Source organism: Nomascus leucogenys, chromosome 13 (genome assembly GCF_006542625.1).
Source record: "Nomascus leucogenys isolate Asia chromosome 13, Asia_NLE_v1, whole genome shotgun sequence".
Classification (NCBI taxonomy): Eukaryota; Metazoa; Chordata; class Mammalia; order Primates; family Hylobatidae; genus Nomascus; species Nomascus leucogenys.
In genome coordinates this window covers 28,447,244-28,474,142 of record NC_044393.1, presented here as the reverse complement: position 1 = coordinate 28,474,142, position 26,899 = coordinate 28,447,244, and the positions used below count along the sequence as shown (strand labels likewise).

At 52.0% G+C, this 26,899-nt stretch overlaps 1 protein-coding gene and 1 pseudogene across 1 annotated transcript in view; one reads left to right on the top strand and one right to left on the bottom strand.

The window, feature by feature from the left end:
- The window catches only part of FER1L4 (fer-1-like protein 4), a 49,094-nt gene extending 24,745 nt beyond the window's left edge, over nucleotides 1-24,349 (bottom strand). Inside the window, exons 1-28 of the mRNA XM_030825361.1 lie at nucleotides 24,271-24,349; nucleotides 23,936-23,991; nucleotides 23,157-23,245; nucleotides 22,961-23,060; nucleotides 21,390-21,481; nucleotides 21,164-21,205; nucleotides 20,652-20,822; nucleotides 20,100-20,160; nucleotides 19,851-19,982; nucleotides 19,530-19,592; nucleotides 19,364-19,448; nucleotides 18,955-19,114; nucleotides 18,655-18,838; nucleotides 18,381-18,567; nucleotides 17,391-17,752; nucleotides 16,941-17,049; nucleotides 16,578-16,749; nucleotides 16,371-16,491; nucleotides 15,823-15,923; nucleotides 12,490-12,577; nucleotides 12,300-12,416; nucleotides 3,167-3,319; nucleotides 1,991-2,144; nucleotides 1,738-1,862; nucleotides 1,176-1,310; nucleotides 887-1,060; nucleotides 353-469; nucleotides 97-258 (exon numbers count right to left, since the gene is read on the bottom strand). Coding sequence (XP_030681221.1) covers nucleotides 97-258; nucleotides 353-469; nucleotides 887-1,060; nucleotides 1,176-1,310; nucleotides 1,738-1,862; nucleotides 1,991-2,144; nucleotides 3,167-3,319; nucleotides 12,300-12,416; nucleotides 12,490-12,577; nucleotides 15,823-15,923; nucleotides 16,371-16,491; nucleotides 16,578-16,749; nucleotides 16,941-17,049; nucleotides 17,391-17,752; nucleotides 18,381-18,567; nucleotides 18,655-18,838; nucleotides 18,955-19,114; nucleotides 19,364-19,448; nucleotides 19,530-19,592; nucleotides 19,851-19,982; nucleotides 20,100-20,160; nucleotides 20,652-20,822; nucleotides 21,164-21,205; nucleotides 21,390-21,481; nucleotides 22,961-23,060; nucleotides 23,157-23,245; nucleotides 23,936-23,991; nucleotides 24,271-24,349 — 3,591 coding nt within the window. The remainder of the gene's footprint in view (nucleotides 1-96; nucleotides 259-352; nucleotides 470-886; nucleotides 1,061-1,175; nucleotides 1,311-1,737; nucleotides 1,863-1,990; nucleotides 2,145-3,166; nucleotides 3,320-12,299; nucleotides 12,417-12,489; nucleotides 12,578-15,822; nucleotides 15,924-16,370; nucleotides 16,492-16,577; nucleotides 16,750-16,940; nucleotides 17,050-17,390; nucleotides 17,753-18,380; nucleotides 18,568-18,654; nucleotides 18,839-18,954; nucleotides 19,115-19,363; nucleotides 19,449-19,529; nucleotides 19,593-19,850; nucleotides 19,983-20,099; nucleotides 20,161-20,651; nucleotides 20,823-21,163; nucleotides 21,206-21,389; nucleotides 21,482-22,960; nucleotides 23,061-23,156; nucleotides 23,246-23,935; nucleotides 23,992-24,270) is intronic.
- Nucleotides 6,356-6,639, top strand: LOC115837921 (annotated as a pseudogene).
- Nucleotides 24,350-26,899: the final 2,550 nt, after the last annotated feature.

Here is a 26,899-nt window from a genome sequence, read left to right as displayed (position 1 = left end):
GACCCTTGGATCACCTAAGATAACCAGCTAGAAAGTCACCATCCACTGCCCTCTTTCATTATTCTGCCCCCTTTGTCCCCTAGCCCGTGGCCTCACCACTGTCAGATGCCTGACAAGCTTAGTGAAATTGGGGCTCTCACGGTAGCTGGCCAGGACCTCAGACTCCACACGTTGCCCAGCCACCTCCAGTACAACCTGGGGCTGCTCCACCTCGAACAGATGCACACGACCAAGGCCCCTAAGACCCCAGAACAGCACCTGGGGTCAGAAAGTGGGAGATTCAGGGGCCTGCACCAGACAAACGGGCACACGGATGTTGGGGAACAAGGGGGCTTTGAGTGCCTGGTGATACCTCAACACGGAACTCCCTGAGCACTGGGCACACATTGGGTGGAAGGGACAGGTGTCCAGAGTGGGGCTCAACCAGGGGTGCCAGATCCTGGGGCTCCACATCACTGGGCACTGAGGGCTGTAGGAGGGAAACAGTCAGAGGGCAAAGAGGAATCAGGCCAAAGGAGGAAAAGCCTAGGTGTGGGGAGGGGACATGGAGAGGTACTGGTGAAATATAAATGCACAGGAACCAACCAAGGCTGGATTGGTGGAAGGGAGGGGGTCTCGGGAAGCAGGAAGGGAGCAGGGTGTCTGAGGCATGCAGGATGGCCCAACAAGGTGAACCTAGCACATGAATACTTGCAATGTTCCTTGGGGTCAAGTGGTCCAATGAGGTGACCTCAAGACAAACCTGCAGTCTGTATTCTCTGGGGAAAAGAGATCTGGAGGCTGGTCCTGGGACATACCCATGTTTTATATTCCCTGGGGCTGGATGGCCTGATGGACTAACAAGTTGGGCTCACAGCCTGTGCTAGCCACGCCAGGGCATGCTGACCTCAAGTCGGCCACTGTAGTCCAGTTCAATGAGTTCAAAGGCAGCAATGAGCTCTCCGGCTGCCCGGGGTCCCTTCCTCAGGGGGAAGAACTGCAGCTCTGGGCGTTGGTATGGGTCCTCCATCAGCTTTACCCTCGGGGCAGCCAGTGCCCTGCCTAGGAACACAGGGGGGCCCTAGGGGGAGCAGGGCAGTGAAGACAAAGGAGAAGAGGCTCAGGAGCCGGGGAAGGTGGGCATCAAGGGGGAAACTCCGGGCCAGGAACCCAGGGAGGGCCCAGGCCACACTCACAAACTTATTGTGGTCAAAGACATTGATGATCACTAATGGAGGCTCCTCCTGCAGGTGCTCCCTCCTCCCGTCCACGATCAACTGCTCAAATACCAGGAGTTCATCCCACAGAGGGCTCAGCGTCTGCTCCAGGACCTTGGGGACCATACAGAGAAGTGGGTAGCAGCAGATAATCAGGAGAAGGCTCCCAACACCCATGCCATGTGAGCACCCCTGCTCTGAAGGAATACTTTAAGTAAATGCTCATCACAAGAAGAGTGAGATGTGAGGAAGATGAAACCATCTTCAGATGGTGTTGCAGCCAGCCCCTCCCAGCCCTGCCTCCCCATTGCAGTTGGCTGCCCTCAGAGTCCAGGCCTAAAGTCAATCCCAGAAAATGACTCCTCACCGCTAAGACCTCCAGTTCTACATCACTTGCTAAGTTAGGGCCATCTAGTACCCCATCCTGATACCCTGCTCTGCAAACCCGGAGTGGGAGGAGAGGGGCCTTGGGGAAAAGCTCAGACCCACCCTAACTTGTCTCCTGGGTCCCTTCCACCCCCATTGTCATCCCAGCCCTCACCCGTGTGGTCTGGCACTGGGTAGAGATGAGGACTCGAGCAAAGGGGTCCGAGAGGCCACTGTCATCTGCTGCCAACACACTTTGGGCCTGGTACAAGTGAGCCCGGAGTTGGAAGTAGCTAAAGTCTGGGGTGAGGGGCAAGGAAGGTGTCATGTTTGCTCAGGGGAACCACTGAAGTCCCCTGACTGAGCCCCACACCTTGGGCAGAGAGCCAGGTGGGCCTTATACCTGCCCTGCCCACCTCTGCACTCACCGTCCCGGTGTAGGCTGGAGGGCAGCCCGGCCGAGGGCTCGGGCAGCAAATCCGGGGGCAGCTCAGAGGTGCAGGCCTTGGCTTGCTTGCCCAGGCCCAGCCACAGGAAGAGCTCCAGCTTGGCACAGACCTCACCAGGGGCTGCCCCTGGTGCCTGTGTGTGAAGAAGGCATGTCAGGGCCCCGATACCACTTCTCATGACCCCAGCTAGACCTCGCAATCCTGCTTCCCCAGGGCACACCTCTACTGCACATCACCATACCATGCCAAACTCCCAGTCCACTCCCTACCTGCCCAGCCTTACCCTCCTCCTGCCCTCCACCCTATGCCATGACCCTCACGCTCTCACTCCCTATACCTCTTGCCCTAACACTGCCACTTCCTGTACCCCAAACCCCAGACCCCTAACTACTCTCTGAGCTCTGCTCTCCCACCTTTGTCCCCTCCACCCCCCCCCACGTTTACATTCCCTGTCCCCAACCCCAAGGGTCACGGCATCTCCCTCCTTGGGACCCTTTTCGGTATCTTTTCCAGGGACACCTCATTTAGAAATCTTTGGCCCACAAACCAGCTACACTTTTTTTTTTTTTTTTTTGAGATGGAGTCTCCCTCTGTTGCCAGTCTGGAGTACAGCGGTGTGATCTCTGCTCACTGCAACCTCTACCTCCTGTGTTCAAGAGATTCTCCTGCCTCAGCCTCCCTAGTAGCTGGAATTACAGGTATACACCACCACACCCGGCTAATTTTTGTATTTTTAGTAGAGACTGGGTTTCACCATGTTGGCCAGGCTGGTCTCCAACTCCTGACCTCAGGTGATCCGCCTGCCTCAGCCTCCCAAAGTGCTGGGATTACAGGCATGAGCCACCACCCCCGGCCAGACCAGCCACACTTGTAAGGGGTGAGTCACACTCTCTCATTTTTGATACCCTGCCTATCTGTCAGGGCCTAGTCAGCAAAATGGCCCATGCAGTCCCAAAGCTAGGGAAGATTTGGGGTTTATCTGATTTCAAAGCTGCCCCAGGCAAAGGCACAATCCCTTTCTGGTGTTTTGGACAATTGGAAAGTGTTCAGGGGCCCCTAGTTGGGAAGCACAGGCCTCTACCCAAGGCCTATCCTACCCTTGCCCTATAAGCTCCACTCCCCTTCTCCCGGCCCCTCACCCGTGGGTCCCCTCACCGTGAGCATTAGACTCTGGATCTTCCCACAGTCTCGGCCCCGTTCCTCCTCAACCACAGAGAACAGCACATCCTGGGCAGGGATCCGGGCCCAGGCCACGCGGCGCTGCCCGCTGAGCATCCAGACCAGCACGTCGGGGAGGGGTGGCTGGGGCTGCGGGTGGATAACTGGTCACAGAGGTGGATCTGGAGCCGACCTCTCCTGCTCTCACGGCTTGAACTGAATGGACCAAATAGCCACTCCAGCTCCTATCTCCCCGAGACAGGGTCTGACTCTGTTGCCCAGGCATGAGTGCAGTGACACGATCGCGGCTCACTGCAGCTTGACCACCCACGCTCAAGCATTCCTCCCACCTCAGCCTCTCAAGGAGCTAGGACTACAGGCACATGCCGCCATGCCTGGCTAATTTTTTATTTTTTGTAGAGATGGGGTTTGGCCACGTTGCCCAGGCTGGTCTCGAACTCCTGGGTTTAAGAGATCCTCCTGCCTTAGCCTCTCAAAGGGCTGGGATCACAGGCATGAGCTACCACACTTGGCTTTTTTTTATTTGTGGAAAAATACTTATAAAATTGACCATCATCCTAACCATTTTTAAATGTACACTTCAGGGGCATGAAATATATTCACAATGCCAGGCGCAGTGGCTCACGCCTGTAATCCAAGCACTCTGGGAGGCCGAGGTGGGCAGATCACGAGGTCAGGAGATCGAGACCGTCCTGGCTAACACGGTGAAACCCCGTCTCTACTAAAAATACAAAAAATTAGCCAGGCGTGGTGGCGGTTGCCTGTAGTCCCAGCTACTCGGGAAGCTGAGGCAGGAGAATGGCATGACCTGGGAGTCGGAGCTTGCAGTGAGCCGAGATCGCGCCACTGCACTCCAGACTGGGCAACAGAGCAAGACTCCGTCTCAAAAAAAAAAAAAAGAAAAAAGAAATATATTCACATTATTATGCAACCATCCCCATCATTCATCCCCAGAACATTTTTCATCTTGCAGAACAGAAACTCTGCCCATTAAGCCATACCTCTCCATTCCCCGCTCTCCATCCCAGCCCCTGGCAGCCACCATTCTTCTTTCTGTGTTTGGATTTGATTACAACAAGCCCTCCACATGAGTGGAATCATACAGTGCGTGCCCTTGTGCCTGGCCCAGTTCACTAGGCATAATGTCCTCAAGGCTCATGCACGTGGTACCTGGTGCCAGCCTTGTCTCTTCACCTTTCCCTCCTCCCCAGTCTTATCTTCCCCAATGTGCATAGTGTGCACATGTGGTGCCCATCACATCAGCCAAATACCTGGGCGGGTGACACTTCTCCTCCAACATCCCATCACCCAGTCCTGGCAGTTTCCCCCTTCTCTCCCTTCCTCCCTGCCCCACTTCAAGACCATCTGCTTTTTTTTTCTGTTGCCAAGGCTGGAACGCAGTGGCACAATCATGACTTACTGCAGGCTCAACATCCTGGTCTCAAGCGATCCTCCCACCTCAGCCTCCCGAGTCTCTGGAGACTATAGGCACACACCACCATGTCTTGCAATCTTTTCATTTTCAAAATTTTGTAGAGATAGGGTCTCACTATGTTGTCCAGGCTGGTCTCAAACTACTGGACTTAAGCAATCCTCCCGCCTCAGCCTCCCAAACTGGTGGGATTACAGATGCAAGCCGCCATGCCCAGCCAAAAGACCACCCACTCTTGGCTAGACAATTGTGACAGGCTCCTAAGCAGTCTTCCTGCCTTGAGTCCTCCCTTCCTACCCACTCTGCCATGGCTGGCTGGCTTCTCCCTGTCCTCTGGGTGTCAGCTGCAATGTTGTCTTTGCAGAGAAGACTTGCCTGACCACCTTACCCAAGCAGGTTCTCCTCCACCCCTCAGCCTCTGTAACCTCTTTCTTACCAATTCCTATAGATCACAATTATTCTTCACATTCATTTACAGATGTATAGTCTGTCTCCCTAGAACATAAGCCTCAAAAGGGCAAGGAATATGGCAGGGGCTGACCCAGGGCCTAATACAGAGCCTGGCACACAGGAGGACTTGAAATATCATTGAGAGGCCAGGCATGGTGGCTGAGGCTGGGCATAGTGGCTCATGCCTGTAATCTCAGCACTTTGGGAGGCCGAGGCGGATGGATCACCTGAGATCAGGAGTTTGAGACCAGCCTGGCCAACATGGTGAACCCCATCTTTACTAAAAATACAGAAGAGTAGGCAGGCAAGGTGGCACGCGCCTGTAATCCCAGCTACTTGGGAGGCTGAGGCAGGAGAATCACTTGAACTCAGGAGGCGAAAGTTGTAGTGAGCTGAGATCACATCATTGCATTCTAGCCCAGGCAGCAAGGGCAAAACTCCATCTCAAAAAAAAAAAAAAAAAAAAAAAAAAAATTCATAGCAGCTTTATTCATACTAGCCAAAAACATGAAACAGCACAGCTGTCCATCAATATGAGAATGAATAAACAAACTGTGATATATTTATACAATGGGAAATTGCTCAACAATAAAAAGAAACTAGATATCTGCAACAACTTGGATGCATCTCAAAACAGTACACTGAGTAAAGGAAGCCTCTCACAAGAGAATACAGTCGTTCCTCATTATTTGTGAATTCTGTATTTGCAAATTTGCTTACCAGCTAAAATCTGTAACCCCCAAATAAATACCCCTGATGCTTTTGTAATCACATGAGTATGGGCAAAGAGTCAAAAGTTTGAACAGGTCAGGCATGGTGGCCTTGTACCTGTAACCCCAGCACTTTGGGAGGCCAAGGTGGGAGGATCACTTGAGCTTAGGGGTCCAACAGCAGCCTAGGCGACAAAGTGAGACCTCAGCTTTATTGAAAATAATAATAAATTTTTCTTTTTTGAGACTGAGTCTCGCTCTGTCACCCAGGCTGGAGTGCAATGGTGCAATCTCGGCTCACTGCAACCTCTGCTTCCTAGGTTCAAGCAATTCTCCTGCCTCAGCCTCCTGAGTAGCTGGGACTACAGGCATGTGCCACTATGCCCAACTAATTTTTGTATTTTCAGTAGAGATGGGGTTTCACCATGCTGGCCAGGCTGGTCTCAAACTCCTCACCTCGGGTGATCCTCCTGCCTCAGCCTCCTAAAGTGCTGGGATTACAGGCATGAGCCACCGCACCCGGCCTCTACTAAAAATTTTTAACCCTTCTTTGGTTGAAGCCACAGAAGCAAGATGACGAAGGAAAAGTCATCGTTTGGAAAGCATCGCAATAAGACACATACTTTGTGCCGCCACTGTGGCTCTATGGCCTGCCAACTTCAGAAGTTGACCTGTGGCAAATGTGGCTACCCTGCCAAGCACTAGAGGAAGCATAACTGGCTAAAAGACAAAATACCACTGGGACTGATCGAATGAGGCACCTAAAAATTGTATACTGCAGATTCAGGCATGGATTCCGTGAAGGAACAACACCTAAACACAAGAGGGTACCCGTTGCAGCATCCAGTTCATCTTAAGAATTTCAACAACTGGCCGGGTGCGGTGGCTCATGCCTGTAATCCCAGCACTTTGGGAGCCCGAGGTGAGCGGATCACGAGGTCAGGAGTTCCAGAATAGCTTGACCAACATGGTAAAACCCCGTCTCTACTAAAAATACAAAAACAAGCCGGGCGTGATGGCGCTCGCCTGGAATCCCAGCTACTCAGGAAGCTGAGGCAGGAGAATCACTTGAACCTGGGAGGCGGAGGTTAGAGTGAGCCGAGAACTAGCCACCACACTCCAGCCTGGGCGACAGAGCAAGACTCTGCCTCAAAAAAAAAAAAAAAAAAAAAAAAAAAAAAAAAAAGAATTTCAACGAGTCATGCAAAAAATGTTCTGGTTTATTAAAAATACAAAAAGACATTTTTTTAACCTATTTCCTGTTTGCCTTGAGAATACTCTTGTCTGTAATCCTGATGTAACATCATATATACTTCTGTTACATCAGGATTAGAGACAAGTTCTGCTTAGAAATAACTCCAAGTAAGGTTTTTATATTTTATTTTCATATTGAAAATCAGTCATATTTGCTTCAGCCTCAAAGAGTGAGTTTATGTAAAATTAAATGAGTGCTGGCAGTGAGCTGCACTTTTTTTCTCTAAACGGGAAATGGGTTTAAATTTTTTTTTTTTTTTTTTTTTTTTGCGATGGAATCTTGCTGTCACCCAAGCTGGAGGAATGCAGTGGCACAATCTCAGCTCACCGAAACCTCCATCTCCCGAGTTCAAGCAATTCTCTGGCCTCGGCATCCTGAGTAGCTGGGATTACAGATGCATACCACCACACCCAGCTTTTTGTGTTTTTAATAGAGAGGGGGTTTTGCCTTGTTGGCCAGGCTGGTCTTGAATTCCTGACCTCAAGTGACCTGCCTGCCTTGGCCTCCCAAAGTGCTGGGATTACAGGCGTGAGCCACCACACTGAGACTTAGATTTTAAAAAAAAGTTTGAAGGGCCCTGAGTTGGAATAAAGCAATACTCTGCCTTTGTGAGCTCTGATACTGTAAGCATTTTCTGCTTTGTTTTGTTTTGTTTTTTGAGACAGAGTCTCATTCTGTCACCCAGGCTGAAGTACAGTGGCACGATCTCAGCTCACTGCAACCTCTGCCTTCTGGGTTCAAGTGATTCTCCTGCCTCAGCTTCCAGAGTAGCTGGGACTCCAAGCACTGGCCACCACGTCTGGCTAACTTTTTATATTTTTAGTAGAGACGGGGTTTCGCCGTGCTGGCCAGCCTGGTCTCAAACTCCTGACCTCAGGTGATCCCACCCACCTCGGCCTCCCAAAGTGCTGGGATTACAGGCGTGACCCACTGCAATGGTCAACAATATATTATATTAAAGAAAGTATCTTTAAACAAACACACATAAAACAAGGTTTTGTACTGATCAGTTGACCAAAAAAATGTGACCATCGCCTACTAGGAACCTAACCCTGTATTTCTCTGGGGGCAGTGATTCAGTATTTGCTAATTCAGCGTTTGCAGCAACTTTATAGACTATGATGACCACCAATAACAAGAATTGACTATACATATGGCATGATTGCATTGTATTAAAATCTAGTACAGGCAAAACTATAATGAAAAAAATCAAAATATATTGAAAAAATCAGTAGTTATCTCTAGGGGGGTGAATGGAGACTGACTGGGAAGGAACATAAAGGAACAACTCTGGGGTGAAAGTAATATTCTAGATCTTGATACGGATTTGGGTTACACAGATACATGTATTTGCCAAAATTCAGCAAATGTGTGTTAGGATTTGTACACTTGGCCAGACATGGTGACTCATGCCTGTAATCCCAGCACTTTGGGAGGCCGAGGTGGCCAGATCGCTTGACTCCAGGAGTTCAAGACTAGCCTGGCCAACATGGCGAAACCCCATCTCTACTAAAAATACAAAAATTAGCAGGCATGGTGGCGCACGCCTATACTCCCAGCTACTCAGGAGGCTGAGGCAGAAGAATCACTTGAGCCTGGAGGCAGAAGTTACAGTGAGCTGAGATCTTGCCACTGCACTCCAGCCTAAGTGACAGAGTGAGACTCTGTCTTAAAAATATATATGTATTTGTACACTTCATTATATGTAAATTGTACATCAGAGGAAAACACTAATTTTTTTTTTTAATCAGCAGAGGGCTGGGTGTGGTGGCTCTCGCTTGTAATCCCAGCACTTTGGGAGGCTGAGGCAGGTAGATCACGAGGTCAGGAGTTCGAGACAAGCCTGGCCAACAAAATGAAACCCCGTCTTTACTAAAATACTAAAATTATCTGGGCATGGCGGCAGGCACCTGTAATCCCAGCTACTCGGGAAGCTGAGACAGGAGAATCTCTTGAACCCGGGAGGCAGAGGTTGCAGTGAGCCGAGACTGCGCCACTGCACTCCAGCCTGGGCGACACAGCTCTAGACTCCATCTCAAAAAAATAAAAAAAAATAGAAAAAGAAAAATCGGTGGAGGGGCCCACTATTAGTTGGATGTAGAAAGACTCACTCCCGGCCTGGTGCAGTGGCTCACATCTGTAATCCCAGCACTTTGGGAGGCCAAGGCGGGCAGATCGCCTGAGGTCAGGAGTTTGAGACCAACCTGACCAACATGGTGAAACTCCATCTCTACTAAAAATACAAAAATTAACCAGGTATGGTGGCACATGCCCGTAATCCCAGCTACTACATGGTGGCTCACACCTGTAATCCCAACACTTTGGAAGGCCAAGGCAGGGGGTCTGCTTGAGCTCAGAAGTTTGAGACCAGCCTGGTCAACACAGCAAGACCCCATCTCCATTTTTTTTTTTTTTTTTTTTTTTTTTTTTTTTTTTTTTTGAGATAGAGTACTCTCTCTGTCACCCAGGTTAGAGTGCAGTGGCGTAATCTAAGACCTGTCCTGAGACCAAAAAGTTTGAGAACCACTGCCATAGAAAAGCACCAAGACGTGTAACAAAATGGTCTTGGAAGCATTGTTTCTAATCACCACCCATTGGGAACATCTCACATACCCATCGGCAGCACAATATCTTATATATATATATGTGTGTGTATATATATATATATATATATTTTTTTTTTTTTTTTTTTGAGATGGAGTCTCGCTCCATCGCCCAGGCTGGAGTATAGTGGCCCGATCTCAGCTCACTGCAGCCTCCACCTCTCAGGTTCAAGCAATTCTCCCTGCCTCAGCCTCCTAAGTACCTGGGATTACGGGTACCATGCCTGGCTAATTTTTGTATTTTTAGTAGAGATGGGGTTTTGCCATGTTGGCCAGGATAGTCTCCAACTCTTAAACTCATGATCCTCCTTCCTCAGCCTCCCAAAGTGCTGGGATTACAGGTGTGAACCACTGTGCCCAGCCACATTATAGTATGTTTATACAATATAATGTTATATGGCAATGAAAATTGAAAAATTACAGCTACATGCAATGATATGGATAAATCTCATACACATAATATTGAGATTTTAAAAGCAAAATAATATAAAATCTGAAAAACAGCAACACAAAACTATATTATTTCAGAATGCACATCTATACCATGAAAATTTTTTATTTTTATTTATTTTTGAGACAGGGTCTCACTCTGTCACCCAGGCAGGAGTGCAGTGGCACAATCACAATTCATTGTAGCTTCAACCTCCCAAGCTCAGGCAATCCTCCCACCTCAGCCTCCTGAGTAGCTGGGACTACAGGCATGTTCCATCATGCCTGGCTAATTTTTATTTTTTATTTTTTGAGGAGATGAGGTCTCACTGTTTTGCCTAGCTTGGTCTTGAACTCCTGGGCTCAGGTGATCCTCTCACTTTGGAGGATCCCAAAGTGTTGGGATTACAGGCATCAGCCACTGTGTCTGGCCATAAAAAAATTTTATTTGCCAGGCATGGTGGCTCATGCCTGTTATCCCAGCACTTTGGGAGGCCGAGGTAGGCAGATCAGCTGAGGTCAGGAGTTCAAGACCAGCCTGGCCAACATGGCAAAACGCCGTCTCTACTAAAAACAGAAAAAAAGATTAGCCAAGTGTGGTCACCTGCGCCTGTAATCCCAGCTACTCAGGAGGCTGAGGTAGGAGAATCACTTGAACCCGGGAGGCAGGTTCAAAATAAAATATATTTTTTTATTTTTTTAAGACAGAGTCCCACTCTGTCGCCCAGGCTGGGGTGCAGTGGCACAATCTTGGCTCACCACAATCTCTACCTCCCGGGTTGAAGCGATTCTCCTGCCTCAGCCTCCCAAGTAGCTGGGATTACAGGCACATGCCACCAGGCCCAGCTAATTTTTTTTCAGTAGAGACGGGGTTTTGCCATATTGGCCAGGCTGGTCCTGACCTCAGGTGATCCACCCGCCTCGGCCTCCCAAAGTGCTGGGATTATAGGCATGAGCCGCCACACCTGGACTCATAAAAAATTGTTAAATGTCAGATGACAAAAGGAGGTTTTCAATACAATTTTTTCTTTGAGACAGAGTCTCGCTCTTTTGCCCAGGCTGGAATGCAGAGGTGCAAACTTAGCTCACTGTAGCCTCGACCACCTGGGCTCAAGCAACCCTCTCACCTCAGCCTCCGGAGTAGCTGGGACTCTAGGTGTGCACCACCACAACCAGCTAATTTTTGTAGAGACAGGGTCTCACCTTGCTGCCCAAGCTGGTCTCAAACTCCTGCGCTCAAGTGGTCCTCCTGCCTCAGCCTCCCAAAGTGCTGGAATTACAGGCATGAGCCACCACCCACAATTTTAAAAGCAATTTTGCACCAACATTTAAGATAATAGCTTCTAGGCTGGGTGCAGTGGCTCATGCCTGTAATCCCAGCACTTTGGGAGGCCGAGGTGGGTGGATCATGAGGTCAGGAGTTTGAGACCAGCCTGACCAACATGGTGAAACCCCATCTCTACTAAAAATAAAATAAATTAGCTGGGCATGGTGGCAGGTGCCTGTAATCCCAGCTACTCAGGAGGCTGAGGCAGGAGAATTGCTTGAACCCAGAACTCAGAGGTTACAGTGAGCCGAGACTGCGCCATTGTATTCCAGGCTGGGTGACAGAGTGAGACTCCGTCTTAAAAAAAAAAAAAGGTATCCCATCTCTTCATCCAACGCTCTGTCTTCCAGCTGCCCAGGCTTCTCAGTTCTGGGCCTTTGTATGTGCTATTTTTTCTTTCTCACTTGCCCAACTCCAATTTATCCTTTAAGGTCTGAGACTACATTTCCTCACTGTTTGAGAACCTACTGGCCTAAGCGGTCTAAACATCCTGTGCCTTTGGGAAGGACGGAGCTTCTGTCTTAAGCAGCTGCAGCATGGTGGACCAATCACTTTCCGTGTCTAACCCTCAGTTTCTGCTCCTGTCAACTCCCTTCACCCTTCACGCATGTCATATTTAGTGCTTCAGACAAGGGAGGTCATGCTCAAGGCAGCCTACTCTCAAATCTTCATCCAAAGAGATCCTGAATGTTCCCTGGGTCTCTGCTGGATTCTAGAACTCTCGCCCTCACCCTTAGCTACTGCAAATGGATCTTGGTCCTATGCCCATAGCAATGAGTCCCAGCCCTGGCATCATTCCAAAGGAAAAATGTTATGTCACACCTGCCAGAGGCCTCTGGAATGGTTCAAAAGCTCAGGGAAAAGGGTGTACAGGGTAGGAAAGTGGGGTGGGCGAGGCATTACCTCCTCAGCCAGAAAGCGCAGTTTTGCCAGGAGCTTCTTGGCCAATGCCACCTTCTTTTGCACGTTGCCCCGTCTCAGGCCACGTAGAAGTCGCAGTCCTTGCTTAGCCAAAAGGTTCTGGGAGGGCAAAAAGACTGCATGAGCGGAAGGCCCCAGCTAGGCGCCCCTGAGTCCCTTCCCGAGGCCGTACCAGGCTGTGCACCAGGAGTTTCCCTCGGCATCGATCCAGGGCATTGGGCCGGGTCATCGTCCTGCGCTCGGCACCGCGGCAAAACTGTCTGCAGTGAGCAGGGATATGTGCAGCAGACAGGAGTCAAAGGAAAGGAGAAGGACGCTGACCTTGGAGCCACTTCCCTCCGAGCCGACCTCCCACCCCCAGCCTCCCTCATAGCCCTCTCAGTCTTGAGCTCTGAAGAGGCAACCTTTCTCCTGCAAAGATGGCCTATCTCTATTTGGACCACTCCCAAAAATCATCAAGGCCAGCTTTGCTCTTGAGCTCCAGAGCTCACTAATATTTAACCACCTACTACCCTGGCTATCCCAGGTGTGGCCCACGGACCAACAGCACTGGTATCACCTGCAGGCTATTTAAAACTGCAGGACCTCAGCCCCACCCCAGGCCCTGATGAATCAGAAGCTGCATTTACGCCCTAGAGGATTCCTAAGCGCATTGAAGCCTCAGATGGCGATGGTGTGGTTTAGTCTCCAACAGGTTGGCTAACGTATAGCTTGAACATTACATGCCCAAGCCAAATGCATACTTTCCCCCTGCAAAAAAAAAAAAAAAAAAAACCCTATTTCACCTCAGAACTTTCGAGTCATCTCTCACTGCTCTTTCTCTCTTATTCCACATCAATTCATCAGCAAATTCTTTATGCTCTACCTTCAAAAAATATCCAGAATCTGGCCAGGTGTGGTGGTTCAGGCCTGTAATCCCAGCACTTTGGGAGGCCGAGGCAGTGAATCACTTGAGGTCAGGAGTTCGAGACCAGCCTGGCCAACATGGTGAAACAACTGTGTCTACTGACGCTGAAAGGTTGAGCATGGTGAAAACAGAAAAGTGACCACCTACAGCCTCCTACCTCACTGCCTCTCCTGATCAGGGTCCTTGACTGAGTCCCTGCTTTCTCCCTTCCTCTAAATGCTGGAGCACTCCAGGTTCTCAGATTTCTCTTTTCTATGCTCTGTTAATGCTGTTATCCAGCTCCATCTACATAATGACAGCTCCCAAATTGACATTTCCAGCCTAGAATTCTCCCCAGAACTCAACTCCTATAGCTAACTGCCTACCACACATGTCCACTTACAATTCAATAAGAATTTCAGTTAGCATGTCCAAAACTAAGCTCCTACTATCTGCCTTCCCTCAGATCCCACCTCATCCCTGCTTCCCTCAGACCTTCTCCTTTTGTTTTCTATTGAAAACAGGTTTTTTCTTTTTTTTCAAAAAAAGAAGATTTTGGCTTGCATAACTATGCGGTTGGTACAGCCTTAACCTCCTGGACTCAAGCCATCCTCCCATCTCAGCCTCCTGAGTAGCTGGGACTACAGGTGTGCACCACCACACCCAGCTAACTTTTGTATTTTTCATAGAGACAAAGTCTTCCTATATTGTTCAGGTTGGTCTCAAACTCCTGGGCTCAATTGATCCTCCCACCTTGGCCTCCCAAAGTGCTGGGATTCCAGGTGTGAGCCACCACGCCCAGCCCACAAGCCAAAATCTTAGCAAGTCCTGAGGTATCACCCCCAATTCCAAATTTTCTCTTGAATCCATTCACAGCACTCCATCTCCACTGCAACCATCCCCTAGATCAGTTCATCACCACCTGTCACCTGGATTATCACAATAGCCCCTTTACTAATTTCCCTGCTTCCTCCCCCACTGATCCCTTTTAAGGATCTATGTGTTAGAGTGTATCTTTTTCCTTTTCGAAACATTCACTGCCCCCCCATTTCACTCACAGAAGAAGCCAAAGTCATTAAAATGGCTTGTGAGGCTCCCACAGGATCTGTCCCTCCCCACCATCATCCTCCTTCCCCCGGCCTCCTCCAGCCTCTTCTACTATGTCACACTGCCGCAGTCACACTGGTTCTGTGCTCCTCCTCAAACACTCCAGGCATGCTGTCCCCTCCACCTGGAACACCATTACAGGCAGGCTTTCTCCTCCATCTTCATGTCACCTTCACGGTGGCCTCCCCTCCACACCCTTTCTGAAATTGCAGTACCTCTTTCTAATGCTTCCTTGCTTCGTGTTCTTCCTTAACACTTCTCCTACTTAGTATTTTTCTATCTGTTTATATGCTTATTTTACATGTCGCCACCCATCCCCAACCTCTACACCCAAACGTAAGCTTCAGGGTTTTTTTTTTAGAGTCAGGGTCCCATTCTGTCACCCAGACTGGAGTGCAGTGGCGCAATCATGGTTCTCTGCAGCCTTGAACCCCTGGGCTCTTCCCACTTCAGCCTCCCCCGAGTAGCTGGGACTACAGGTGTGAGCCATTGTGCCTGGCCAACTTCAGAGATTTTTGTGGGCAGGAATGCTTTTTCACTGATATTCCTGTGCCTAAAACAGTGTCTGGCATAGTAAGTGCCATAAATAGTTATCAAATAAAGAACCCTTTTGAGAAGAGGATCTGAAAATCACTTAAGTACCTGGAGCAGATAATGGAATTCAGGGCAGTAGTGAAGGTCAAAGATGGAAGTAACTAGAACATTTTTTTGGTTGTTTGTTTTGTTTGTTTTTGAGATGTAGTCTCGCTCTGTCGCCCAGGCTGGAGTGCAGTGGCTCAATCTTGGCTCACTGCAACCTCCGCCTCTCAGGTTCAAGTGATTCTCCTGCCTCAGCCTCCCAAGTAGCTGGGAGGCACCCACCATTATGCCCGGCTAATTTTTGTATTTTTTTGGTAGAGACGGGGTTTCACCATGTTGGCCAGGCTGGTCTTGAACTCCTAACCTCAAATGATCTGCCCGCCTCAGCCTCCAAAAGTGCTGGGATTATGGGTGTGAGCCACCGCGCCTGGCTGAACATGTTTATGTAGTTACAGCAATGACCTGGTAACTAGGGACCAATCAATGATGAAGGGGAGAAAATTGACAATTACAGAGCTAATTCCTCCAGTGATGAAATCCAGATCACAGCTGTGGTCACTGGAGCAGGAAAAGAGGAGAGCAGATGGATGCAGAAGCCGGCAAGGAGGTAGACTGGGTGTAAGGTGATTAGCAGGAACAAGTGTGGAGGAGAGGAGGCGAGGTTTGAAAAGAGACACGGGATAAGCCTCTAGGAGCGTGGGAAAGGGAACTCATGGAGATGGAAAACAGCTGAGGTGCCAGAGAATCAGGGAAGCCTAACTCCCAATAATCTCATCAGCTCCCTGGATAGGAAAAATTGTCTTCTCATTTTTCTGTAAGGTGCTGAGCAAATGCAGCTGCAAGCCGCCCTTGGGTCCAGACAGCCACCGAGAGTCTCCCCTGCCCTGGAGTTGGCCCAAGTACAGGCAACAGTAGGGGTGGCTCTCAGCTCACCTGCTCCCAGCCACCAGCTCTTCCAGTGCCTGCTTGAGCTGTGCACAGGCGCCAGGCCCTGGCCTGCGCTGCAGTCTCTCAACCTCCTGCAGCCCCTGGTCCTGTGCAAGGTGGGAGAGGGTCAGAGTCTTGAGGGTCCCTGACTCAGACCCCTCGTAGACCACACCCCCACCTGGGCCCCACCCACTCATGACCACACCTCTTGGGCTGCCCTTCTTTGGCTCCATCAGGTTGATGGCTCCATCTTTCCAGCCCCCTACTGGCTCCACCAAAAGTGGGGCCCCACCAGCAGTACCTCTACCCATCTCCATTCAGCCCCTTCCAGGGTCCAGCAATTCTGAAACTCTGTCCTCCCACAACTCCTGGCATCCTCAGTTCACCCAGAAGCTGTGCTCTTTGGCCCTTGCCCCCCTGGCCTTGCACCAACAAGGTGCTGGCTCTCTAGTGCCTGCCCGTTAGCCCCACTGCAGAGCTTCCTTCAAAGGCTGCAGTGTCCTAGGCGTCCCTACGGCCCAGTCTCTCCCTGTGGGCACCGGTCTTGCCCTTACCAGCCTCTCGGCCACTTTGCGCACGCAGTTGCTGCTCTGCAGGCGCCAGGTGTGGTCCTCCCAGCGACTCCACACATGCATGCATGGCTTGCGGTGACGGAGGGGCAAGCAGAAATATGGACTGGCAGGTGGAGAGGAGGCTTCGCGGGCATTCTGGGCTCTTGGGGACCTCCCAGACCGCCCCTTCCAGCCACCGGGAGCACTCACCCACTGCCGTCCATGGGCTCAGGCCGCTGAGCAGGGGTCCCCAGTTCCTCCTCCTCTTTCTCCTCCTCTGGCCTGGCTGCCAGCAGAGGCTGAGCCTCCACCGCCGCACCCTCAGTTCCCTCCCCGGCCCTGGACCCTGGGCCCAATTGCTCCTCCAAGCGGCCTGCGCGACCTGCCCCGGGGCAGCAAGGGTCAGTGGGCGCCAGGCTGAGGGCCGGAACCCCCCCTCAACCACCTCTGCCTCAATAGAAGTCAGAACCCACCCCTTACTGAAAGTCAACAGCCCCTTCCAGGGTTCTAAGGTCTGAAATGAGAGTGCCCACCCTCAAACCCATGGCACTCGGGTTTGGCTAGGCCACACACCAATGGAGATCTCGAAGCTGATGGGCTGGGAGGCCACGGCGAGGTCGATCATGGTGGCCTCGAAGAGCACACCGAAAAGCAAGAAATCTTCACAGGGCGCCAGGACATTCTGGGGGAGGCCATCAGGCTGGAGTCAGCACCTACTCTCCCAGGGAACAGCCTGGACTATGCTTGGCCGCAATGCCCACATAAAGAAGTGCGACCAAGGCTTGGAAGTCACTGCAGGTTTCTTACTCCCTCTCCCTCCTCGCGGCCCCAGCATTGGCCCTGGGTATGGGTCGTCTCTCCCACAACATGTGTGCATATACCAGAGCCCATGTGGGCACACACCTCACTCTTCGCCCAGGCCCCCAAATTGAGACCCCTGTCGTGGTGTTTAATGCCTGAGAGTGGATTCCACCTTCCAGAGCTGAGGTGACCCCGCCCCCTTTGCTACCCCCCAGCCCCCACCTCTGGCAGCGGCAGCAGCTCCTCCACCTCCACCTCCATGGCACTGGGAATCTCAGGCCCCTCGGCACCGGGGCTGGCGTCCACGTGCTGCGGAACCGCCTTTGGGGTCTGATCCCTTCTGGCTTTCTTTTTCTTCTTTCGGGTGAGCCGAGACAACGTGGACCCCTGCTGGGCCCGGGGAGGCTCAGGTTCAGCTCTCCCTTCCAACACCTGCATGGACACAGCCAGCAGAAGGCGGCCGCGGAACCAAATGCCTTGGCCAACGCCTTCGTTGAGACCTTGAAGACCATCCCGGAGCCCCGCGCTGGGGGGCGAGCCATAGAGGGGCACCCAGGCCGGGCCGAAGGTAGGATTAAACCCCGCTGTGGGGAACAAGAGCAGCGTGTTGGAGGGGAGCGCGGGGAGGGCGAGTGCTGGTAAATCTCTGCACCTCACCCTGATCTCCTCCAAGTGTTCGGGGCTGAGGGCAGGGGAGGGGGACTAAGCCGCTCTGAAAGGGAAGAAGTTGGTCAGCAGTTGCGGACGCGCCCCTGTGAAACACGACCTGGGGCGCCTCCAAAACAGCTCAGCGCCCCAAGGAGCTAGAAACCGCGGGAGCCCGGGCTCGGGGGACGCAGCCTGAGCTCTGGGGGCGGAGTCGGGATTGATTGGGGCGGGGGCGGGATTGGGGCGGAGCTACGGGCGATCCGCCAGGCCTGGGGGTCGGGGAAAGGAGTGGACCGGCAGTGTCAGCGCGTGCACAGCTGTAGAAGGGTGGGACTGGGCTGGTTACTGGACAGGCGGCTGTGGTCAGAATCTTGCCAACGGAGCCAAACCGATGGTGGGGTTCACAGTCTGGGGGCGGCTTGAAGCAGTTTGTTTTGCGGGCGGACCAGCACTCCTAGGCGGAGCGGGGTCGCGAGGATGGGGCTTGCGGTTGGGAATGGGCCCTACAGCGCCCTATGGACCGAGGCGAGTGAGGCCGGATTTGCCGCGGCCGGAAGCTCTCACCAGCGCGGCCCGGATGGGAGATCCGCCTCAGGTCCAGCACGTGCGTAGCGAGGGCCGCGTCGACCAGGGGCGCGTCGTCCCGCAGCTGCAGGCGGAGGCTGCGCGTCAGCGGCGGGAAGAGCTCCACGAAGCTCAGCTGCTCGTTCCACTCGGGCGCCGCCGCTTCGGCGCGCACCGACGTCTCACCCTGAAGGTGGCGTTAAAGACAGGAGGAGGGAGATCAGCGCGGAGTCGGGGCCGGAGCCTCGGCGCCGTGGGCCACGGAGGGACTTACCTCCTGCCCCAGGAAAGACACCCGCACATAGGGCTCCACCAGGACGCGCTGGTCGTGCAGGGCGCGGGCGAGGCTGCCCAGCAGCCCGGGGCGCAGCGCGGGAAGCCCCTCGGCGCGGTACAGACGCACGCGGAGCCGCGCCCACGGCCTCTCGGCGGGCACCCCGCGCGGCAGGAGCAGGTTCCTAGGGGAGGGGGCACCGAGCCGGGGGGAGAAACTGGGATCTCGGCCCCTCCCCTTATCCGCGCCCCACGGCCACCCCCGGATCCATGTACCCCTCCCCACCTCACCCCGGCTCACTTGTCGATGTCCGAACAGTGCCCTGGGGCCGGGGGTAACATTGGAGGGGGCAGGTCCCCGCGCGCCCTCACGGACAAGGTGACCTTAACAAAACCCTTGGTCCCGGCGCGGGTGTCCCGGGGATCATGCAGCGGAGCCCATCTTTGGTAGAATTGGCCATCTAAGGGCGAAGGGGCGAGCCAGGGGTAAGGGGCGACCGGTGGGACGCACAGGGTGGCCGTGAGGCTGTCATCGGAGTGACGGACAATGGCCAGGGCTTCTCTGGCTCAGCAGGGAGGAGCGGAAGTGCCAAGAATTCAGAGATGGCCCTCTCCGAAGTGAGTGTATAGGGGTCCATGTGGAGTCACCGCAGGGTCAATCTCTGGGGCCCTTGTCCGTGCAGAGTCTCAATAAGGGGACGATTCCATACCTGGCTGGTCCAAGATGATGCCCAGGTCCATCCTGAACGTGCCTATCCGGGTGGCCATAAAGGGGAGGGTCTGCGAGTGGAAAGCCTGGGGGGAAGGTGGTGTTAGTCCTGCAGCTTTCCCATCCCCCCTTCTCTGAAGGACATTGGTCACCCCTACCCCACTCACCGTGATCTCCAGCAGCAAGTCTTGGAGGCGAAGCCGTGTGTCATGAAATTCGAACAAGAAGTACTGAATTGAAGTGGGGATGAGAGGTTAGATGTGAAGGGCTCCCGCCAGCTTACCCAGGTCTCTTGCTCAGAAGACCCTCCTTCTCCCACCCCCAACCCTCTCACTGCAACCTTTTCCTGGATCAGCAACCCCCCAAACCCAATCCATAGGCCCAGCATCTGGCTCCATTTCCACCTAGGCCGCACCCCCTCCGGGAATAGTTCTCACATCAACCCCTCCCATTCTGTCAGGCTCGCCCTCTTCTGTGGTGGCACCCACCTCATTGTAGAAGGGGCAATTGGTCCCACGCTGTGTGGCGGTCACACGGCGCTGTCCCCCCACTTGCACGGCCACATAGGGGTTAATGTTGACTCCAACCAGTTTCTGGGCTTCCAGCACGGTGACTCCCACCTGAGAGGTACAGAAGGATGAGGAAAGGAAGCCAGACCTTCCTGGGTGGAGGGAAAGAACAATGGTGCCAGAAGAGGTAGTACTCCCAAGGGTTAGGCCTTGGAAAAAGAGCAGTACCTGGAAGTCTTGAGCTCTGGACACCTGGAAGGGATCCCCGTGGGCCAGGGCCCTGGTGCGGCTGGAGAGAAGCTTAAGGTTAGCACTCACTTGGTCCCTCCCCTGCACACGCGCGCGCGTGCACACACACACACACACACACACACACACACACGCTTGGTGCTGGGAATGATGTTTTCTCTCCCTGTGAATTTTTGGATTCCAAGTCCTTCAGGTCATGTCTTGCTGCCTCTATCTCAACCCTACACCCAGAATTTGACTCATTCCTGGAGCCGGAAACCATTCATTCATGCAACAGAGGTTTATTGAGTACCTACTATGTGCTAACACTGTCCCAAGCACTGGGACGCTGTAGTGAAGAGACAAATCTTACCCTCCTCCAGCTCTCATCCCCTGCATGTGTGTGAGCCACTGTAACTATGTGTGTGAACATGGCAGTGTCTATGCCTATGAGCAAGTGACCGGAGAGCCCACCTTTCCCACACACCCCGGGGCGGTGTGTCTGTGAGGGCAGATGGGGGTGGGAGCAGGTGTGCCATGGGTACAAGTTACCTCTTGAGGGGGCTGAACATAACACCAGAAAGTTCCACGTCAGGCTCATCATCCAGGTCCTCCTCCAGCTCAAGCTCCAGCTCATTCTCCTCATCATCCTGCTGGCCTAGGCTTCGAGCTAGCCTGTGGCCTAGAGCCACTGCCCGCCGCTCCAGCTGGGCCTCCCCAGGCCTGATAGGAAAGGCCCTCAAGGGACATGCCTGGAACCCATCACTCATCTCCGGGCAATCCCTTGACTTCCTGGAGCCTTGGACTGACCCCTGACCCTTGAACTGATCCCACTGATCCTAGGACCAGTTATTGACCTTGTGGCTGGCTGACTTCACTGTTCGCAGGACAGACTCTTAACCCTGGGACCTTTCTAATTCCAGAACTGACCTCTGATTCTAGGACTGACCTCTGATCCTGGAACTGATTCAGTTCTGACCCAAGACCCTGGGGCTGCCCCCATATCACTGGCTCCTAACTCCAAGACTGACCTCGGTGACTCCAGGTCATCCCCACATACTTACTCCAGTTCCTGGAAGCCCACATTGGGGATGATTAACTCCAAGCTGGGGGGAAATAAATGAAAGGACTAAGAGGAACATTCCTGGCTACAGAGCGGCACCTGCTCAGCACACGTCCAAGGGTCACTGAATCGGCAGATCCAGAGTGGAACTGGGCACTACTTCTCCCTTTCCAGGGTCTGCCTGGGCTGGGACCACCAGGTCTTGCTTCAGTTGCTGGGGGGATTACCTGTCCTGGATGGGTGCCCCGAAGTCCTCCTCTGACCAGGCTCCAGTAGCGCCCTCTGGGGGCTGGTACTTCAGGTCAAGCTCCACCTGGATCTAAAACCAGATACAGTATCCCCTAGGGCCCCCCCTCTAACTGCCCTGGGTCTAAGAGAGGCCCAAGGACAATGCCAATGCCTTTTGCTCCAGGCGGCAGAGATCTTTCTGGCCAGCATCCATGGTGCCTTGTGGTTCCTCTCTGATCATTAATAATGTAGACTACTCATAACCTATTAAGAAATAAGTAACTAGGCAAGTTTCCTCGTTATTTATTTTCTTTCTTCTTTTTTTTTTCTTTTTTCATTTTTAGTATTGATGAGGTCTTATTATGTATGTTGCCCAGGCTGGTCTTGAGCTCCTGAGCTCAGATGATCCTTCTACTTTAGCTTCCCAAAGTGCTGGGATTACAGGCATGAGCCACTATGCCCAGCCACAAGTTACTTCTTGAGGCCCAACAGGATTCCAAAATTCTCTCATTTTTGTTGGAAATCCCTTACAGTGGCCTTCAGTACTCTGCCTGGTCTGGCCCCACCAACCTTTCCAGCTCCATCTCACTCCAGGCACCCCAGCTGTGCTCCTTCAAGGTGCTGGGCCTTTGCATATGCCTTTTCCTCTGCCTGGAACATTCTCTCCTCCCAGTTAACATCTATTATCCTTCAAGTCTAAGTTCAGGCACTATTTCCTCAGGGAACCTTCTCTGGCCCCCAAGTAGATCATACTCCCCTGTTGTACCCTCTCCCAGCCCCTACCAGCTTTCTTCTAACACCTGCCAGTTCCAGTTTCACATTTACTTGTGTGAATATTTGTTTAATGTTTGCCTCCCTTCCAAGGGTGTGAATCCTTATCTGGTTTTGCTCACCACGGAATCCTCATTGCTCAGCTCAGCATTTGGCTTATCATAAGAGCTCAAAATTTCCACATTATATAAATGAGAAAACAGCTTCCAGGCCAGGTGCAGTGGCTCATGCCTGTAATCCCAGCACTTTGGGGGGCCAAGGAGGGTGGATCACAAGGTCAGGAGTTCGAGACCAACCTGGCCAAGATGGTGAAACCCAGTCTCTCCTGAAAATAAAAAAAATTAGCCGGGCGTGGTGGTGGGCGCCTGTAGTCCCAGTTACTTGGGAGGCTGAGGCAGGAGAATCGCTTAAACCTGGGAGATGGAGGTTGCAGTGAGCCGAGATTGCGCCACTGCATTCCAGCCTGGGTGACAGAGCGAGATTCCATCTCAAAACAAAACAAAAAAAAGAAAACAGCTTCCAAATGCTAAAGAACTTGTACAAGTTCCCAGACAGGAAATGGCAGATCTGAGATTTGAAGTTAGGTCCACGTCTACTAGGCTATGAGCCCTTCCATGAAACACCAGGAAAATCCAGCCAGGTTCATCTTTGTCTCCCAAAAGAATTGATTGCTGAAAGGAATCCTGGCTAGAGGCCTTGTTACCACTCCTCTCTGGGTCTTAGGTTTTCCCCTGTGAGAAATGGAACCCTTCATCTAGAGGTACTTGAGGGTGGCAGCCTGGGGGCCGGAGGGGCTCACCGGGGACACTCGAAGATTCTCATCCACTAGGGCTTCCCGTAGCACCAAATGCCCAGCATTCTGTAGCTGCTGCAGGGAGATTACCAGGGTCCCTAGAGGCCTAGGGGAGTGGCATAGAGCAAAACAGTGACCCAGGGGAATGGCTCTAAGTCACCCCCAGCCCGACCTGCATCCCTGTCTCCCCAGGCCTACTCACCTAGGGCTGAATACACGGCTGCAGTTGACCACCTGCACAGACAGACACTCTCCAGCCAGTGGAGCCCCATAGTGGGGCCATCGGAACAGCTGGGGACAGGAGGAAGCTTGTGACACCCATGCTGTGCTGATCCTAAACTCTAATCCAAAACCTATTCTTGGCTGGGTGCGGTGGCTCACGCCTGTAATCCCAGCACCTTGGGAGGCCAAGGCAGGCAGATCACTTGAGATCACGAGTTCAAGACCAGCCTGACCAACATGGTAAAACCCATTCTCTACTAAAAATACAAAAATTAGCCAGGCATGGTGGTACATGTCTGTAATCCCAGCTACTCAGGAGGCTGAGGCAGGAGACTAGCTTGAACTTGGGAGGTGAAGGTTCCAGTGAGCTGAGATTGTGCCATTGTACTCCAGCCTGAGTGACAGAGGCCCTGTCTAAAAAAAAAAAAAAAAAAAAAAAAAAAAACAAAAACTATTCCTAACCCTCAGACAGGAGCCAATCCTCCAGACTTAGAGCTAACTTTAGGTCTAACGTCCCCAAACCTGGAAGGGATCCCTGCACATGGGTTTGAATCTGAGTGAGGGCTGATCTGGGGCTAACTAGTGATCAAGAATGAATTCCCCCAGTCTTGCAACTAATTTGTTCCAATCTGGGTCTGATCTCTCAGGCCTCAAACTGACCCCACCTCCCAAGACTATACTTCCCCAAACCCAGGAATGAGCCCCTGAACCCCAGGTTGGACTTGGATGGGAGACAGATCAGGAACCAACTGTACTGACCTCACCGATATCTGCTTCTTGACCACAGTGAATTTTTCTTGTTTTCTGGGTAAAGCCTGCTCAGAACTGAAACTAGTCATATATCAGCCCCTCCCCACATACACAAAAAAATAATTTGCTTCCCCCACCCTTGGCCCAGTTTCAAGTCCCTCCTGGATTCACCCTTAAAGAAAGGTAGACAATGGGAAGGAGAGGCAGAGGGTTGGAGATACCAGGGTGGGTGGAGAAAAGAGATGGGCTGTAGAGATGGGAAGGCATTGGGTCAAGGGCCCAGGGAATGGAGGATCCAGAGCCCCCAGTTTCAAATGTCCTTAGGGCGCCCCTGCAAGCCTCACCTCGAAAGGTGAGCTTCACTTGTCGGTCGTGGGTGCCGGTCAGCCCTGTTAGTCGTTGCACGCGTACCGTCAGAGCCATGGTCCCAGTGGCACTGGCACTTCCTCTGCCCATCTGCCCTTCTGCCCACCAGCCCGCCCACCTGAATCGCCTCTGACTCACTGGACTCACCCAGCAGGTTTAGCAATCCCTGCCCTTTAGTCAAACACACAGGGAGCAGGCCTGAGGGTCATGGGTGGGGAGGGAAGAAAGGACCAAGAGATAGGGGTAAGGTCCTGGAGGTCAATTCAGCCCTCCCTGCCTCCACCAGCTGCAAGCTGGCAGGACTGCCTCAGCCTCCATCCTGCATCCTCAGGGAGTGAGAGCTGTGATAGGGTGGGAGGGAGGCAAGGGGAGTGAACAGGACCCCAGCCTGCTCCCCGCCAGCCGATGAGGCCTCAAGGACATGGACCTCATGCCTTTTCGTTTCTTTTTTCTTTCTTTGTTTTCTTTTTTTTTTTTTTTTTTTTTTGAGATGGGGTCTTGCTCTGTCATCGAGGCTGGAGTGCAATGGCGCGATCTCAGCTCACTGCAACCTCTGCCTCCTGGGTGCAAGCAATTCTTCTGTCTCAGCCTCCCGGGTAGCTGGAATTTCAGGTGTCCATCACCACAGCCAGCTAATTTTTTGTATTTCTAGTACAGACAGGGTTTTGCCATGTTGGCCAGGCTGGTCTCGAACTCCTGATCTCAGGTGATCTGCCCGCCTCAGCCCCCCCAAAGTGCTGGGATTATGGGCATGAGCCACCGTGCCCGGCCTCTCCTCTTTTCTATCTCTCTCTCTCTCTTTTTTTTTTTTACTTTCTTTCTTCCTTTTTACTTTCTTTTTTTTATTTTTTCCTGAGATGAAATCTCGCTCTGTCACCCAGGCTGGAGTGCAGTGATGTGATCTTGGTTCACTGCAACCTCTGCCTCCTGGATTCAAGCAATAGTCCTGCCTCAGCCTCCCACATAGCTGAGATTACAGGAGCCCGCCACCATGCCCGGCTAATATTTTTTTTTTTAGACGGAGTCTCCCTCTGTCACCCAGGCAAGAGTGCAATGGTGTGATCTTGGCTCACGGCCACCTCTGCATCCCGGGTTCAAGCAATTCTCCTGCCTCAGCCTCCCAAGTAGCTGGGATTACTGGCATATGCCACCATGCCTGGCTAATTTTTGTATTTTTTTACTAGAGATGGGGTTTCACCCTATTGGCCAGGCTAGTCTCAAACTCCTGACCTTGTGATCCGCCTGCCTCAGCCTCCCAAAGTACTGGGATTACAGGCATGAGTCGCTGCGCCCTGGCTAATTTTTGTGTTTTTAAGTAGAGACGGGGTGTCACCATGTTGGCCAGGCTGGTCTCGAATTCCTGACTTTCAGTGATCTGCCCATCTCAGCCTCCCAAAGTGCTGGGATTACAGGAGTGAGCCACCATGCCCAGCCCCTTCTTTTCTTTTTCCTTTTTTTAAGGCAAGATCTCACTCAGTTACCCAGGCTGAAGTGCAGTGGTGCAATCAAGGCTCACTGCAGCCTTAATCTCCCAGGCTCAGCCTCCTAGGTAGCTGGAACTACAGGCATGTGCCAGTGGGCCTGGCTAATTTTTGTATTTTTTGTAGTGATGGGGTTTTGCCATGTTGCTCAAACTGGTCTCAAATTCCTGGCCTCAAGTGATCCTCCCACCTCGGACTCTAAGTGCTGGGATTACAGATGTGAGCCACCACACCTGGCCTCATGTTTTTTCTTGTTCATCTTCCTGTTCTCAGTGCCCAGATCAGGGTTTGGCACATGGTAGACCCTTAAAACACTGAACAAATGGATGAACTAATAAATGAATCCCTTAGCCCTCAGAAGTAGTGCTGTAGGCATTCAACACATTTATTGAATTAAAAAGTGATTAAATGTGTGTTCCTAGCTTGCAACATAGTAAGCATTCAGCTGGAAGCCAGGTGTCCTTAACTTGGGGTCCTAAGATCCTAGTGGGAACATAGAAAGGCTCCATGGAGGCTGCAAATCTTTGAAATTTTCTGCAAAATGTTGGGCGTGTGTACACTTTTATGGACAAAGAGCTCATCGCTTCGGTTAATAACCCTAAAACAGAGTACAATACTTTTGCTGAGTGAAGTCATGAATGTATCTTGAAATCTGAACCCATAATATGTGAAAGTATGTATTTATTGGAGTTCACAGCCAGGCCTTTTAATTATATATATATATATATATATATAATTTTTTTTTTTTTTCAGAAAGGGTCTTGCTCTGTCACCCAGGCTGGAGTGCAGTGGCACAGTTACAGCTCACTACAGCCTCAACTTCCCAGGCTTAAGTGATATTCCTGACTCAGCCTCCCTAGTAGCTGGGTCTACAGGCTCATGCAATCATACCAGCTAGTTTTTTTAAGAGGTGGGGTCTCACTGTGTTGCCCAGGCTGGTCTCCTGGGCTCTAGCAATCCTCCTTCCTTGGCCTCCCAAAGTGCTGGGATTACAGGCATGATCTACCATGTCCTGCACCTTCTATTTGCAGGACTTGTGCTATGGCACCCTGCAGGGTGTGCAGGCAGAGAGAGGAGAATCACATGTGTCTGTCTGCCAGTAACTTCATGACTCCAATAACTAACA